Consider the following 18570-nt stretch of genomic DNA (forward strand, 5'->3'; position numbering starts at 1 on the left):
CAGTTCCATTGAAACTTTCCTATTCAGCTGTCACTGTCAGGAACAAACAATTGATAAATAGATACCGGAAAATTTTTGAATTCATTGAGTATTTTGTTATGAAAATTTGGAATTGAAATCTATTTGCAAAAGAAAATTAGATAGGAAAATCATGAATAAAACATAAATTGTTTAAATCAATACATCATTGAAAACTGTACTGCAAATTAAATTTCCTCCTGCACTGCTAACAAAAATAAACAAACAGTAGCATATTGATTTGGGTTCCTCAGAATGAACTTCACGATTACAGATTTGAAGAATGAGCTGCTACATGCCAAATTGAAATTGAAACATTAACCGAAAGAGACTACTTTCCCAGTCTTCTGTCAAAGTTTCTTGTATCCATGCCAAATCATTCCCATATTCACTTGTTATTATATAATTATTCGAACAAGGAAAACTGAATTTTTACATGTTTTTGCTCAGTTATGCAAATTTTGAGCAATAATTCAAGATTCTTCCTGAAATTCCTTCAATCTGAAGCATAACATTAACCGAAAGAGACTACTTTTCCAGTCTTCTGTCAAAGTTTCTTGTATTCATGCCAAATCATTCCCATATTCACTTGTTATTATATAATTATTCGAACAAGGAAAACTAAATTTTTACATGTTTTTGCTCAACTATGCAAATTTTGAGCAATAATTCAAGATTCTTCTTGAAATTCCTTCAATCTGAAGCATAACATTAACCGAAAGAGACTACTTTTCCAGTCTTCTGTCAAAGTTTCTTGTATTCATGCCAAATCATTCCCATATTCACTTGTTATTATATAATTATTCGAACAAGGAAAACTAAATTTTTACATGTTTTTGCTCAACTATGCAAATTTTGAGCAATAATTCAAGATTCTTCTTGAAATTCCTTCAATCTGAAGCATAACATTAACCGAAAGAGACTACTTTTCCAGTCGTCTGTCAAAGTTTCTTGTATTCATGCCAAATCATTCCCATATTCACTTGTTATTATATAATTATTCGAACAAGGAAAACTAAATTCTCACATGTTTTTGCTCAACTATGCAAATTTTGAGCAATAATTCAAGATTCTTCTTGAAATTCCTACATTCTGAAGCATAAAATCCTGTAAGAGTAAGCAGGGATTTTAGTAAATACAGAATTGAGAAATGTATTCCAGAATTCAGAGGAATATAAACTCAAATGGGGATGATAATTCAAATAAATTATCCAATTTTATTGCAAATAACATAAAAATGAATAGCTAGCTACATTCAAAAAATTATTTATTCAATTGATAAATACTCGCAATACTTATTTATCATATCGGATCAGTAGCGAATGTCTGTATTTATTTCCATTACCCATTGGGGAAAACAAAAGTAATATTCCAGTAATGAGTTCATAAAAATGCGGATAGGAGGCCTAACTGAGGATAAACTTCGTCTGTGCAATAGGAAGTTTGTCCCGCAAGTTAGATGGAATTCCTATGTAATAAAATATTCATCTAAATGAGTTTCACTGGATTCACTCTCGGGGATTCCGTTTCACTCTTACTCTCTCCTCCACCCTTCAACACTTCACATTTTTCACTCTCTTCTACTGACTTTGCATCTTGCTCTCTAATCCAACTTTTCTTCTGATAAAAACAATCATTGTCTAATACAGAAACCTATATTCTTGCTGTGGTATCTATTGTTGTGGTAACCGTTATTTCTTATGTAATTCATCTCTTCAATTCTCAAGAATTGAGAATTCACAGAATTTCAAGAGGGAAACCCTAATCGTAATTTATGGAATAAAAAGCTATATCTAAACTAATATAATTTGCTCATGGAAATAGATGCATACTGAAAGTTGCGAATAATAGAGATTCATAAACTCGTAATTCATAGTATTTCCTCTCAGAAAATCAATAGAAAGTGTAATTTATAAAGATTCATCAATAATAATTGTTTACTGTTATTGTTATTGAAGAAACGAGGTGATACTTTCGCCAATTGCAGAAATTTGTCTCTGTTGAGAAGCTTTATTTCTAACCTCTGTTCAAGATATGCAAATAAATTAATCATTCTCAAATTGGGTTACCAATCTAAGGCCCGGTTGCACAACAGCCGGTTAAACTTTAACCGTGATTAATTTCACGAGAACCAATCAGAGAAGGCGTTTTTGATAAGACGGCTTCTCTGATTGGTTCTCGTGGAATTAATCAAGGTTAAAACTTTACCGGCTGTTGTGTAACCGGCACTAAAACTGAAATGTTCCTTAAACAATTCAAACTAAGTGAAATTGCTGACATCACAACATATAAATGCGATAAAAAATCTAATCTCAATAATATGTGATAAGGTTATCACTTATTGAAATGTAATCGTATTACGGTGAATGTGATGTTGTAGTACAAACCATCCTATCATCAATTTGAACGTGGTATTATTAATGATGTGAAGAATCAGCAATAGAATATTGCCGGCCGAGCAATATAGTCGAGTGGTCACAGATTGCTAATGTACTGGTTGGTCGTGGGCTCGATTCCTGGCCGAGGCATAGCTAATCGTTAACTTCAACTCATCAATCTCGCTCAGCCAAAGACTTAATGTGTTGGCATTATCAAAAATGACTGTATATTATATTCGGGACCGTGTACAATTCTCATATTGTTAACAAATAGAGTGAAATCGTTTCCAATTTGAACTCCTGTAAAATATACAGTGAGATTAAATTACTAATCAGAATTGCAAGGTCTACCAACAAATCAATGACTCTACTGATTCACTCGATAGTGAAGTAACAAATGAATAAGGAACTCACTTCAAGGATGTAAACGATCGTAGTAATAAGTGATAGCTCTCAATGAATATTCACCAATAATCATCATGGATGAAGTCAGATTGCAGTCCCATGTTGACATCACAAAGACACAGTATTTCTCAATTAAGGTCGTTCTGTTAACTTTTGTTGATCGAGATTGCTAGTCCCAAAATGGATTCAGACTTTGAATTTGTGCAATCAGTGATTTTATTAGCTAGCTCGACAAGTTTTGATGGGTTTGTGTATGGCTGAAGCCTCAAATTGGTGAAAATAAAATCGCCGCGAGGAAACTAAGTTCTATCTGAGTCACATTCAAATATTTATTTTTGCAAAATGCTCTCCATTGACCGAGCTTATAGGAATTAGAAGTGAATAGCTAGGTTTTGTTCAAGTCCAATACGAAAAATTATTGAATAGATAATTTTACTACAGTTTCAGTGATTCAGTAAATCCCAGATTAACACAAAACTCAATTATGTGTTGATCAGACACGTGATAAGAATAACGCAAATATCCATACTACGCTGAGGAACTGGCAACAAATGCAATGAAAAACTTGAATGTGGCTTTAAATCTCAAACTAGATGTGTTTTATATGAGTTTGTATGAAAACGATCTGAAAAAGAGTAGTATGTAAATATTATTATTTCCATACTAATTAACCGTTTGAATAGCCCTAAAAAAATACTTCTATTTTTAATTTCTTCTAGTGAGTGACTGCAGTATCAGCTTTTATAACTGACTACTATAACTGAGTATACTCCGTACAAAATAACTTTTGACTTGGAGGAATATGCGGCGCAGAGAAATGGAGGGAGATCAGCCAATAACTGTGAATGATAGAGTCATAGGTGAAAGCGCAGTTGCCAATTTGTCGATTAGAGTTATTGCTCAGACAATTTGTCGATTAGAGTTAAGAGTCAGTCGATGGAAGGCTTCCAGAGAGGAAACTCCGTAGGTTTTACATGAGCGCTTGAATACTCACTAGAAATTAGAGAATGCTAGCCGGTTCAGAACGGTAACATCACCGCCGTTGTATCCCTACCTCTGTATGCCTTCTCTGCTGCGCATGTCCCTCCCAAGTCAGAACACGTCAGAAGTAATTTTGTACAGAGTTAAATTGTGTGTAAAACTGTGTGGAATGGATAGACTAAACTACTTGGTTCTTATTTCAAACTTCACATTCCTCAATATAATTCTGTAACTATAAAGTTATATTGCTTACTTATTATTATTATTGCTTACTTATTATCAAATTCTCATACTTCCTCGTGGTTATAGTTTTGTTCATTTTGAATGCTATTAATATCTTGAGATGAAGGATAATATTGACAGTTGTAGATTCTTGTTTTTTGTTGTAAGGAAAATGCAATACGTTATTTTTTTATCATCCTTGCTTCAGAGATCTATTACGACAATAACTAATTATAATAATTCATAGAGAGCCATTCTCATACTGTTGTTCATGATAATGATAATTTGTTCTGCTATGTATGGAATTCTTCCATACACACATGAGATAACATCTTGGAAAGTTGTTGAATTCAAGACAATGACGAAACATTAGCCTTTAACAAAAATAAATGGAGTGATTAATAAATAGAGTGATTATTATGATAGCTTCAAAGCTATATCAATTAGTGGGTTCTTTACATCCCCAATGATGGTACAAAAAAAGGACAATGCATTAGTCTTTGCGACTTCCAATTAGTGACAATCCTTTTTCAGCATCGGAAAACCCATTTCAACCGCTTCGTTAGATACGTTCGACGATAGATAGTTCAACATGGGGATTATTGATTCAACCCCTATTTACTTTTATTGTTCCATTAGTTTCCGTACGACTGTCATGGCAGTAGACTTGGGAACTGATTCCAAAGTTTAACATCTCCATCTGAAATCCTGTCAGTTGTAATACATATTGTTGGAAGAGTTTTCTGCTGTACTTAGTTGTTTGAATACATGATGAAGTCTTCTTGAGAACATCAAAATGCAAGACTATGAACTGATCACGAATTCAAGTAGCGTAAAGAGTGAAATCCGAGTGAAACTTTCAGTAGTTGTAAAGACTTGGAGTAGTTTCATCCATCGCCTGTCTGCTACAATGGAGACGAGCTCAACTTCTGTTACTGTTATACTGTACTAAACTATATGTCATCATCAGAATGAATGGTATCATTTATATCGATTTGAGTGTTTTTTTTATAATCATCACAATGATAATAACTGATACACAAATAAGGTGAAATAAAAACGATGTTGTCAGTTCCACTTTACTTCCACTTATGTGGGACTGACAACATCGTTTTCATTTCGCCTTGATATGGACAAATTCCACAATATCTCTTTGAACACATACAATTCCTTGATAAATTTCTCAGAATTGAGAATTATATTAATTTTCAACTCAATTAATCAACCTGAGAATTTCTTCCTTCATAAAATCAGTAACAAATGTTTCTGAAAAAACGCGTATACATTATTTAAGGGCTTTTTACTACTTGATAATTGAAATATTTGTGATAACACCACATTGACATAGATTGATAAGAAGTGTGCTTACATTGAAATATTTTTGACTACATTACCCACTGTGACATACAATCCTATTCGAATTCATTTGAGTAGATGAATGGTTATGGCTCATCAATAATATGGATTTTCTCAGTGGGATCTTCATGTTAGTCACACAATGTGTGCGAGCCCGGCGAGGTCATTGAGTGATAGATATCATGTTCAAAGATTCTAAATACTCAATACAGAATGAAGTGGAGTTTTCTATCTCCCTGTTTCAACCTTTGAATCTCGTAGAGCTAGTGAATCAACCGATAAAACACACAATGTACATAGTTATCTTTTCTGATAAATTGGGATATTTCAACGCTCGTCTGTCTACATAGCACATTCTGCATAGTTCCTCTATCTAATAAATTGGAAGTGTGCGATCATGGGATGAAGATGACAAATGTTGAGAAGTGATTCCAATGGAAATCTTAGATATACCTTCACTAGAGCTCATTCGTTCCCAAGATAATAACCTGCTTAATACTGGAGGGTGTGATATAAATCCAGCTGCAAAGACGACATGCTGTGTACGTGAGGATTATGATGTGGAATAGACGACAGTCGTTTCTCCAGCATCCAGCACCCAGCACACAACTCCATTGCCAGCTCATTTGTCACGCCTTCAAATCCCTCCAGCTTAATTAATTTTCCAATTAAGACTCACACAGATATTCTTTGAAGCTCATGGATATCGTGTGAGCTGAGTGGAAAGACGAATGCACTTTGTAGGGCTCCATGTGTTCTGTTATTCTCTCACACGCTTCAGTTTGGCGATTCATCATAACAGCAATGTACTAAGCCTTTCACGGCGAGAGAAGCAGGTACTCTTCATTGTAATGCATCTTGATAACGAAGCCTATGAATGGAACTACTCGAACTGTAGAGTATTAATTATGATCATTAGTCCACCTGAATTGATTGTTGAAGCCGATCTCCTGGTGACAAATGATTTTGTCGGAGAAGGCTCAGTTGTTGAAACTGTGCTAGGCCCTGATGTCTGCCGATATGAATCTGGTCAGTAATGTGATCCTAATTCTAGTGGTTTGAGGGTCTTGGAAATAAGAACATAAATATGCGGTTGACTGACTGATTTCAAATAATGGAAATAATATGGAAAATATTACAAAACACATCTTTACATGAATAATCAAATAATCAATGTGTCTTTAAGAGACCAACACAACATGTCTTCAAGAGACCAAATTTACGGGGGCACATCTGGTATTGTAGTGGGGGTATCAAGTACTTATCTAAGATATGTCGTCCTCGAGTCCGATGTCCAAAGGATGATGGATGAGGATGAAGGGTGATGGCCTCCAGGCATCGGGCTAGTGGCGTCAGATCGAAGATCGTCTTTCAGCCCCGCACGGCAAAGTCAGATGTCCGATATCACCGGCCATCTCGGTCGTCAGCCCTCGTTCGACAGTAAGTCATATTTACAGCTCGATCCACGAATGAGTATTCAAGAATACACACTCACAAACAAAAAAACCCGCAACACAAGTCACAACTCAGTGTGTTGCTATTTGCGTGTGTTAGTAATGCTAGATTAAATAGAATACATGATTCCCAATAGTAATAAATAACTTTAGTCTCCAGGAGAGAACGAAGAACTGTCTGGAAAAGACATGTTTCAATCAGGCCAAAAAATTCCTCTTTTAATCTTCCACACGGCTCCTACGTATTGTCTGTACTTGAGGAATTTTCTTATTCTCCGCGTGTTCCCAGTGATAATTAGGTTGTAGCAATATTTATTGTTACAATTGTGAGCGATGAGAATTATGCAAATTAGCCTGAGAAGTTAGCCTGTTATAAAAATGGATTGTGCTGTTCTGCTTTTCTGTGTTGTGTTGTGTTGACTCTGTAAGTGTGTGCGTAGAAGCTAGGATCCTAGGAATAACATCAATTTTCCTGGAGCAACAGTCTAGTTCATGAACCTTGCTTTTTGCGTTGTGTAGTGTCGACTCTATAGGTGTGTGTGTAGAAGTTGTGGGAAGATCAACGATTTTCCTAGAATATAAGTCTGGTTCACAACCTTATAAGGCAAGGAATTTATAGCTGCCTAGGAAAAATAGCTGTCACTTGGTGGGAGAATGTATCTTAAATTGTAGTTGTAACGTCCCTTTCTATTGGTGGAAATTTTTCTAGAGAATAGTAACTGCCAATCACAGTTGGTGTTGGTTAGGTCTATTTAGTATGGACGATCTCACAGCTGTCCACCTCAAGACGAGAAAAGCGAAGTGGCTTCACTCAGCGTCTGTCCTCCGACATAAGCAGTACTAAATAATGTAGTCTGATCAGAACTTGGTGTTAACCATGGCTTCCATGCCAGCTTTAGGCTTTTTTTTAGTATTTGGCTCTGGAACCTTTTGTTCCAGCAGCATTTTTAGTCTTTTGCCTCTGTAGTCGCTTTAATTGAGAAGAGAGAGAGAGAGTATCAAATTGTCACCTCACAATGGAGATTTTTCTCCTATAACCGCTACTAAAGGTACGTCATAGATTTATAATATAATTAAGGAAATTATCTTCAATGAAAGCTTCCATCAAAGTATTTATTGTAATGTACCGTAATTAAAGTGTAAAAATTGAGAATAGTCCTTTTGATTTGAATGGAAGATGGAAATGGTAATTCAAACTGAAAAATGTTGTAAGAAAATGAACGGTATATGTTTTGTAGAAATATAGAGTGCCTATTAGAAGGAATTAAGATATTTTTGGCTTGTATTATTTCTGAAGAGAAAGCTATTATTATTTATAAAAATAGATCTGTCAATTTGTGAGATTTTCAGAGACTGTATTTTATGATTAATTCTATTAGTAATTTTATCATCTTTATTTGTCATATTTGAAATCATTTCAATGATTTTGATTAGGGAGAAATCACCTAAATATCATATAATTTTTCAAGAGAATCTTTTTGATATTAAACAACTATACTCGAAAGTTGATATGGAAAGTTGTTCAATCAACTTGTGAATTATGTACTATGTAGGCCTATTATGGAATACTATGTACTCATCGCTTTGTGTATAGGGCGTAACCCTTATTACAAATAAATTCTATTCTTTTAAATCAAGAGATTGAAGTAGGTAATGCCTACTTATGTTTTAAAGTAATTGAGCTATATAACCTAAAGTAGGTTGTTTTTATTATGTAACTGAAGTTAAGTTAATTGGTTTTATCCTAGTTTATTTTTATTCTAACAGCGGTGTAAGTACGGGGATCAACGTACGAATCCATCATTTCATGGGTTCATGAACGTGTGTCTTTAAGCCGCTGAGACGCCTCTGAATCGATGGCCGTCCTAGCTTGGGGTATGCTGTCTCCTGTCCATCTGGACGTGTAGAGCTCGATCACCGAGCCTAGATTCAATTTGAAGAAACAGCTATGAGGTAACAACTTTTTTCCAAATTAAACGAACGTCCCAGGAACTCCGGATGTGACAAAATGGGTTTTAGTGACGACAGACTTTCAATCAAGTAAAACGTGCGGAATTAGACTTTTGTTAAATCATAATTTTGAGATATTATTGGGGATAGATAGTTTATTAATTTTATTAATTTGGTTTGAGTAATAGATTTTCGGTTGTATCTTTACATTGAAAAGTGAGGCCATATTTTCTCTGTAAGGATCCAGCTGGGAATTTCAGTTTTCTTTAAATTTATAAATAATTATAATCTTCTAAACTACTAAAAGTTGAATGAGTACATGAATTTTTAAATGTCCCTTATTGATTAAATTAATGTTTTAAAATAATTCTCATCTTAAAGTTGTAAAGGATCAAATGAAGTTTCAAGGACCCTAACCTTTCCTAAATTTGTTTTGATGACATATATTTTTGAATAGTTTTTTTTAAGGTAGTATACCATGATGTGATACTTGAGGAATGTTTGTCCTTGCAGCGTTCATGATATAAAGATACTAATAGTTATTATTGGGGGGGATCATTAATATTTGATAATGTTTTGATAGTGTTTTAAAGTTTCCAAGTGTGTTCAAAATTTAATGTTCTAAGAATTTTATGAATTTTATGTGGATCTTTTCTTAAAATATTTATTCTTATTTATGATTAACTTCTGAGACATATCGATGATAATTTTCAATAATTGCTCTTTTGAAATTAGAGTCCTTTAAGCTTTTATGATTCAATCTAAAACGTTTTCAAATGTAGAGCATACAGAGTAGGTTATTACCGAATTAAGTATATCAGAGATAACTTTCTAAATTTAGTAATTTTATTTTCGGTTTTCATGATTCTTCTTCTTGTTTTATTTGTTGTTTATTGATTTCTTTGTTTTATTAACTTCTTTGTTTTATTAATTGTTGAATTCACTGTAAGAGGTGACAATATAATTGATACCTTCTCTCTATTTCGTTGTCTCTCTTGTCATTTCTGGTTTCCCGTTCTCTAGCACTAGGTATGTTTATCAAGCATCCCTTTTATTAAGTTATATTGTGTGTGCTTCTAAATTCTAAATTCAAAATTAACTTTCTAAATTCAAAGCACGGCACAATTCGCTGCGCCACTCTGCTACTTTTGCTCTTTTTATTGACTTATTATGTTAATTTCAAATCAGTTTATTCATAAAATTGATAAACATTCTTATGGCTAATGAATGCTTGATTCCAGAAATGAGTATTGAAGTTTGGAGCAGCATACAAATGCTGAAGATAAACTAATTGAAGTTGAATTTTTTATTATTTTATTAATGTGATCAATATTAATATTTTCCCTGTCTGTGTTTCCATTTAGCTGTGATGCCCTAGCTCAAGGCATTATACTGGTGTAGGGACAATTTTATTTTTCGAGATTCTTATAGAAAATGACATGTTAGGGACAGTCAGAAATTTAGTGGAAGTTATGATATGTCAGAAGACTGTAGTGACAGTAGCATTGCAGATTGTAGCCTGGATAATTGAGAATAAAGTTGAAGGAAGGTTAGATTTGAGGAGTATAGCAGAAAAATAATAATTGATTGATTTAGTTGAATTTATTTTGTTTGTTTGAGTTTTGATTTTGTGTTTAAATTAGTCCTTGCATCTTCTAATGAAAACCTAATTTCAGTGTTGCATCAAAGACCACCAAGTCTTGTGAATGGCGATTTTGCGTTTGATTGAGCTGATAGACGATGGCTGCAGTGTTGAGTCTTGATGTTGTCCGTGATGCTGATCTTCAATAGCGGGTCTGGTGAGCCAACATACTGTAAGGTTGGTGCCGAGACAAACATTGTCTATCCTTTATTATATTGTTTGAGATGTTCGTCTATCAAAATTTAGTTATCTGATTAGTACTGGAATTTCAGTTGTTTGATAATATTTCATTGGTAGGGTCAGTAATGTGCTATAAAAATATAGGGTGTATTTTGTGGTCTGGCATTGTAAAGAGAGTTGTCAGACGTGATAGGGTTTGTTAACGTTTCCTTTAGGCTGTGGTAATTTTTTTTTGAGCTTAGATAGGTAGATGTGAGAAATCTTATCTGTTGAAGTTGTAGTTTTGTTTGATGAATTAAGTATCTGGAGTGAGTGTCGCCAGTTGTAAGGGGCACTACTCAGATGAGGTCCATATGACAAATCAAGGTTAATAGCTGGGACTATCCTTGTTGTATTTGTGGAATGGAAGATAGAATTTTAGCAAAAGGTACTCAGAGTAGTATGAGCTAAAATTAGGTTTTATTCTGGTGACTGGTGTGGTTCCTTTCTGAAGATTTATGGGGGTCTGAAGAAAATAGATGGAATGCTAACCAAGATCAGGATTTTTTTTTGAAATTTTAGGGTAAGCCTCAGTTGAAAGGTTCGTTAGATTGATAGCTGGGAATGGCCACAATACACTGTCAAAATTTATTATCTAATTTCTTGGGATAAAATTTATCTAAATAATGTGGGTAGTGAAAATCTAAAGTTTTATTTAATAGGAAAAAGGTTATATTATTAATAAGTCAATGTGAATTTGAAATGAGTATAATAAATGAGAGAAAAATTGAGAAAAGTTTAATTGGGATTTTGTAATAATAAATAGTATACTGCTATAGTTAATTTGGTGATACAGACAGTGGAAAGTAATTTATTTCAATACAGAGAAATTGGGGAAATTAAAAATAAATAAATAATATTTGAATTGTATGGTGATAATTGATTATGAGAATTAATTTTACTTGGTGATAGGATAATTGATTATTTTTTGTTGCAGTATTGTGAGGATAAATTAGGGAGATTCAATAAATTATAGTGTTGGTTTAGTATGGTGACCTTGAATTTTTATAGATATTATTTGATGGGTAATAATAAAGTGAAGAATAATAATTGAATAAGATAGACAGGATATAGAATCATGTCCTATATTAATTGCAGCAAAAGTTGATTAATATTACAAGGGGAAGAAACGGGAAATGTAGAAAAATAGGAAAAGTAGTTCTTTAATATAACATAAACATGGAAAAATGATTGAATAAAACAAAAAAATAGAAAATAGGAAACGGGAAGAAAATCTAGGTAACTCAATTTTTCACAACTTTTGTGATGATAAAAAAAAGGGAATATGTAACGGGAAATGGAACAGGTTTCAGTACTATAGAATATGGAACTATTTTTTTATTAATCTTGAGAAAATGCTTATGTTGTTTGCTTTAGCTTGTCTTTGTCAATGGAATTCTTAAAATAAAGGTTTGAGTTTCTGAAGGTTCTTCTTTGAGTGTGGTAGGCAGTATAAAATTTTGTTCAAATATTTTTTGTGGAGCTTAGTTCAGTTATATACTAGTCGATAGTGGAAAATTTTCTTTATGATATGGTTCAGTGTCTGTTATCATGATCATTGGCCTAGGCGTTTGTACTGTCATATTTCTTCATGTGCTGGAGAAATGAGTTTAATTGAGTATACAAGGAGAAGATAGTAAGTAGTAATTTGATGTGTTGAGAGAATATTGTAGTAAGTTATTTTTTTTGAGTTGCCAAGGTCCATTAGTTGTGATACTGTGGTTGTACCAAGGTGATAGGAAGCACAAATAGTAGGTATACTGGTGTATGTATATTGTCCTCAAATGTTGCTGTCCCAAGTGAGTAATGAGTAACGGAAATTAAGTGGTAATGATGTACTGAATAGTTGTATCTCTGTTTGTGAAACAGTGAAGATCTTAGTCTTTTCCAAAAGGGAAAATTCAGAATTGTAGCGTAGGTGTTGCTGGGTAATTGTGGGACAATTCGCGATGTCCTTTATCTTTAGCTAAAACCGACGTTATTTTGTTGCACGAAATTGCAAGGAACGAGATGGAGAGTATAAATGGGTGATATGAGTTTTGTTGCTAAGTTGATACGTGTATCAAGGTCAACGTGTATCATGATACGTAAGCTGCTAACATCGTTGCATGTGAGTTAACTCTGTGTAGTTATTGGCTTCATGACATTGAAAAGCGGTTGCATACGTAGGTCAGGGTTGCTTTGACATGAGGCGGCCGTCAGCTGTTTCAGTGGTGAGATGCGTCAAATGTCAGTTGCTCGATTTTAACAACTTGTCGAGTTATGATGGTCTGGTCATATGATTGTGATAATTTGATAATTTTTTTTAATTTGTTGTTTCTATTTAAAATTTTTTTGTTGAGGTTAGCTATGGGATAATCTGATTATGAACTTAACAGCAGAGGATTGATTGGAGAGTCTCTTTAAATATTTTGGTCGTTTTATTAATTTTGATTTTATTTTGTCACTGTTGATTGATGTCTATTACTGGTTGTTTAGCTTCATATGAGACAGGGCCCGTCTAGATGTGGAGTTTGGCAGCCGGTTTTGCACAATTTCTAGTTGACTTTACAAAATTTTTGGTGTCTTATGTTGCAAAATTTTACGAGTTTTCCACAAGGTTTTCTTAGATATCTTGATTATTCCAAATTAGTTGATTACCTTCATGGTGATTTGTCTTAACTTTTGTGAGATCGAAATTTGTTGCTAGTCCACTTGGTTATTTAAAAATTTTGAACTTGGTTATTTTGCTTGTTCCTCTTGATGTTTATGGCTAGTTCTTTGAAATTCATTAAAAATTTTGTTGCTTTCACATGATTGTAGTTCGAGTTTGATTAGTCTGAGATTCATTATTAGTATTTTATTTGAAATTTTGAGGTGAATAATTCCTTTTTGTAGTTATTGGTCTTATACAGGGTGTTACCGATAGCACTGTCATGTTGTTTTCTGCCAAATTTTTTACGACTCAACCCGGTGTTCCACACTCAAGAAGGGGGAGTATTGTAGCAATATTTATTGTTACAATTGTGAGCGATGAGAATTATGCAAATTAGCCTGAGAAGTTAGCCTGTTATAAAAATGGATTTTGCTGTTCTGCTTTTCTGTGTTGTGTTGTGTTGACTCTGTAAGTGTGTGCGTAGAAGCTAGGATCCTAGGAATAACATCAATTTTCCTGGAGCAACAGTCTAGTTCATGAACCTTGCTTTTTGCGTTGTGTAGTGTCGACTCTATAGGTGTGTGTGTAGAAGTTGTGGGAAGATCAACGATTTTCCTAGAATATAAGTCTGGTTCACAACCTTATAAGGCAAGGAATTTATAGCTGCCTAGGAAAAATAGCTGTCACTTGGTGGGAGAATGTATCTTAAATTGTAGTTGTAACGTCCCTTTCTATTGGTGGAAATTTTTCTAGAGAATAGTAACTGCCAATCACAGTTGGTGTTGGTTAGGTCTATTTAGTATGGACGATCTCACAGCTGTCCACCTCAAGACGAGAAAAGCGAAGTGGCTTCACTCAGCGTCTGTCGACCGACATAAGCAGTACTAAATAATGTAGTCTGATCAGAACTTGGTGTTAACCATGGCTTCCATGCCAGCTTTAGGCTTTTTTTAGTATTTGGCTCTGGAACCTTTTGTTCCAGCAGCATTTTTAGTCTTTTGCCTATGTAGTCGCTTTAATTAAGAAGAGAGAGAGAGAGTATCAAATTGTCACCTCACAATGGAGATTTTTCTCCTATAACCGCTACTAAAGGTACGTCATAGATTTATAATTTAATTAAGGAAATTATCTTCAATGAAAGCTTCCATCAAAGTATTTATTGTAATGTACCGTAATTAAAGTGTAAAAATTGAGAATAGTCCTTTTGATTTGAATGGAAGATGGAAATGGTAATTCAAACTGAAAAATGTTGTAAGAAAATGAACGGTATATGTTTTGTAGAAATATAGAGTGCCTATTAGAAGGAATTAAGATATTTTTGGCTTGTATTATTTCTGAAGAGAAAGCTATTATTATTTATAAAAATAGATCTGTCAATTTGTGAGATTTTCAGAGACTGTATTTTATGATTAATTCTATTAGTAATTTTATCATCTTTATTTGTCATATTTGAAATCATTTCAATGATTTTGATTAGGGAGAAATCACCTAAATATCATATAATTTTTCAAGAGAATCTTTTTGATATTAAACAACTATACTCGAAAGTTGATATGGAAAGTTGTTCAATCAACTTGTGAATTATGTACTATGTAGGCCTATTATGGAATACTATGTACTCATCGCTTTGTGTATAGGGCGTAACCCTTATTACAAATAAATTCTATTCTTTTAAATCAAGAGATTGAAGTAGGTAATGCCTTGATTTTATTATATAACTGAAGTTAAGTTAATTTGTATTATCCTAGTTTATTTTTATTCTAACAGGTGTAAGTACGGGGATCAACGTACGAATCCATCATTTCATGGGTTCATGAACGTGTGTCTTTAAGCCGCTGAGACGCCTCTGAATCGATGGCCGTCCTAGCTTGGGGTATGCTGTCTCCTGTCCATCTGGACGTGTAGAGCTCGATCACCGAGCCTAGATTCAATTTGAAGAAACAGCTATGAGGTAACAACTTTTTTCCAAATTAAACGAACGTCCCAGGAACTCCGGATGTGACAAAATGGGTTTTAGTGACGACAGACTTTCAATCAAGTAAAACGTGCGGAATTAGACTTTTGTTAAATCATAATTTTGAGATATTATTGGGGATAGATAGATTATTAATTTTATTAATTTGGTTTGAGTAATAGATTTTCGGTTGTATCTTTACATTGAAAAGTGAGGCCATATTTTCTCTGTAAGGATCCAGCTGGGAATTTCAGTTTTCTTTAAATTTATAAATAATTATAATCTTCTAAACTACTAAAAGTTGAATGAGTACATGAATTTTTAAATGTCCCTTATTGATTAAATTAATGTTTTAAAATAATTCTCATCTTAAAGTTGTAAAGGATCAAATGAAGTTTCAAGGACCCTAACCTTTCCTAAATTTGTTTTGATGACATATATTTTTGAATAGTTTTTTTTAAGGTAGTATACCATGATGTGATACTTGAGGAATGTTTGTCCTTGCAGCGTTCATGATATAAAGATACTAAATAGTTATTATTGGGGGGGATCATTAATATTTGATAATGTTTTGATAGTGTTTTAAAGTTTCCAAGTGTGTTCAAAATTTAATGTTCTAAGAATTTTATGAATTTTATGTGGATCTTTTCTTAAAATATTTATTCTTATTTATGATTAACTTCTGAGACATATCGATGATAATTTTCAATAATTGCTCTTTTGAAATTAGAGTCCTTTAAGCTTTTATGATTCAATCTAAAACGTTTTAAAATGTAGAGCATACAGAGTAGGTTATTACCGAATTAAGTATATCAGAGATAACTTTCTAAATTTAGTAATTTTATTTTCGGTTTTCATGATTCTTCTTCTTGTTTTATTTGTTGTTTATTGATTGTAAGAGGTGACAATATAATTGATACCTTCTCTCTATTTCGTTGTCTCTCTTGTCATTTCTGGTTTCCCGTTCTCTAGCACTAGGTATGTTTATCAAGCATCCCTTTTATTAAGTTATATTGTGTGTGCTTCTAAATTCTAAATTCAAAATTAACTTTCTAAATTCAAAGCACGGCACAATTCGCTGCGCCACTCTGCTACTTTTGCTCTTTTTATTGACTTATTATGTTAATTTCAAATCAGTTTATTCATAAAATTGATAAACATTCTTATGGCTAATGAATGCTTGATTCCAGAAATGAGTATTGAAGTTTGGCAAGGAATTAGTCAAGCTCACACAAACATTTTGGTAGCTCTTGCATCATTTGTGCTTTTGTATTGAAATCAGCCCAATTCTCATTATCTAATATTGTTCATGTTTGAAAAATTATGTAATGAGTTAGTGATTTTTATGGAGTTATTCCACTTCTATCAATAATCTTTCCAAATTCAGTTGTTTGGTACCTTCAAAAACTCAAATTTATATAAGTTTTCTATTCATAAAATGGCTTTCAATTCTGCTTAAACCAAAAATTACGCAGAGCTGTGCATTACGTGACTCCCAATCAATACTTCTGAACAAATAGGCGTGCGAATACACAATAATTTTTTTCAATTTCTTACGATTACCAACGTTCCTTATCTGGAAAAATACCTATATATTTTTCTGTTAATTATTATAAATGAGGGTTTCCGTAATTGGTTGATCATCTGGTTTCGATTTGTTGCAGACTAACAACGAAGTGTTTCCACACAATGCAGAAGTGCAGCTGCGGTGTAGAGAGCCTCTCGGACTGTACAAGCTGCTGGGTGAGTCCCGGCTGCAGTGCAACAATGGAGCATGGAGTAGTCGAGTGCCTTCCTGCATTCCGACAACGGTTCTCACCAACTACACAGGTTTGCATCAATTCATATTCTATTTCATTTGTATCATACATGTCTCTATCAACCATACATAAATGTACCAATTGTGTTCTATCCTGTTAACACAGATCTGTATCAACTATTTAGATTTCTATCTATACTATAATAAAAGAGAAGAACTGGCTTATCGTACAAGATAAGAAAATTATGTTTGACACATCATCACGTCTGAACTACTGGACTGATTAACTTGAAATTTTGCATATAGATTCTTAATCAACCCGGAATGGTTATGGGCCTATTTTCAATTCTTCAAGACGTCAAGTTTTCAGTTTGTCAAGTTTCTAAATAGACCCTTGCGGAGCACGGGTTACCTGCCAGGCAACTATAAAAATGATCTGTTTAATTTTCATTGCGGATGTGATAACGTTCCATTACTGTTCTATTTTTATCTTACGCGTGAAAGTCTGTATCAACTGTTTCTAGTGTTTAGTATGAGTTGGTTTTCTAGTTGATAAGTATGTATCAGTATTTCAAATTCCTTTTGTTTTTGTGTATAGCTTACATTGTTTAGCTAGATGATAAGAAGTGACATGAGGATGAGTTTCATAATAGCACGTCCAGCTTGATATATCCTTGAGAAAATTATGATTTTTAATAGAACCATAGAAAGTGATGAAACTTATCCCATCAGAGTGGAAAACGTATTCAAAAAGGAGTATTTATTTCATGATCTACTAATGCTGTGAACAGAAGCATGCTGTGAACAAAAGTCGCGGTGAAGATCACTGCCACTAAACAGCTATGTAATAATAAATACATTAATTGGTAGTGATTGATAGAGATAATATGATAGATATAAATAAAGTCGATCCATAGCGAAATGAGATCTACATTTATCGACCTGACTCCTCTGTTCGTACCCTGAAATTTTCAAGTGACGATCTTCCCAGAATGAAGATTCTTCTCAAAAAACTAAAATTAATTTGTTGGTTCAAAGATGATTTCGCAGTCTGGATGTTCGAATTTGTCGCTTTGATAATGCATTTCTCTCCAAGTATCCATGAGTGATTGGAGCTAAAACGGAACATAATGCGAACAATGCGCTCATTTATTGTCAACCTGCCCAATGCCCATTCCGGGAATTCTCGGTTAAGGTTCATTGTTAGTGGAACGTCAACAGTAAATTCAGTGGTCATAGGCTTTCAAATCACTCGCTGCCAAGTTTATCTCGGAGCTGCAGCATTTCCGAACGTTATCTCTAACAAGGACAGCCGGAAAACTTAACAGGCTCGTGTTTGCCGCCCTTCCTCGAATATCAGAGGCCAAATTTAACTGGAATTCCAACTACATTTCCAATAGCTAGCTGAGTTCAATCTAAATAAAGTACAGGATAGAAAATTCACGAATGACGCATCATCACGTCTGAACTACTGCACTGATTAACATGGAATTTAGCATATAGATGTTTAATTTAACGAGGATGATTATTGGCCTATTTCAAATTCTTCAAGATCTCAGTAGGTCAAATTTTCAGTATGTCAATTTTTCAAATAGAC

At 33.7% G+C, this 18570-nt stretch overlaps 1 protein-coding gene and 1 long non-coding RNA gene across 2 annotated transcripts in view; both read left to right on the top strand.

The window, feature by feature from the left end:
- The window catches only part of LOC111046472 (locomotion-related protein Hikaru genki), a 245283-nt gene that overhangs the window by 161371 nt on the left and 65342 nt on the right, over window positions 1-18570 (top strand). The window contains exon 5 of the mRNA XM_039430371.1: window positions 16879-17044. Coding sequence (XP_039286305.1) covers window positions 16879-17044 — 166 coding nt within the window. The remainder of the gene's footprint in view (window positions 1-16878; window positions 17045-18570) is intronic.
- On the top strand, window positions 7513-13334 carry LOC120351833. Its single transcript, XR_005571566.1, has 3 exons — window positions 7513-7863; window positions 8582-8767; window positions 10441-13334. It is a non-coding gene; the product is annotated as an uncharacterized LOC120351833 (long non-coding RNA).

This window comes from Nilaparvata lugens, chromosome 6 (genome assembly GCF_014356525.2).
Source record: "Nilaparvata lugens isolate BPH chromosome 6, ASM1435652v1, whole genome shotgun sequence".
NCBI lineage: Eukaryota > Metazoa > Arthropoda > Insecta > Hemiptera > Delphacidae > Nilaparvata > Nilaparvata lugens.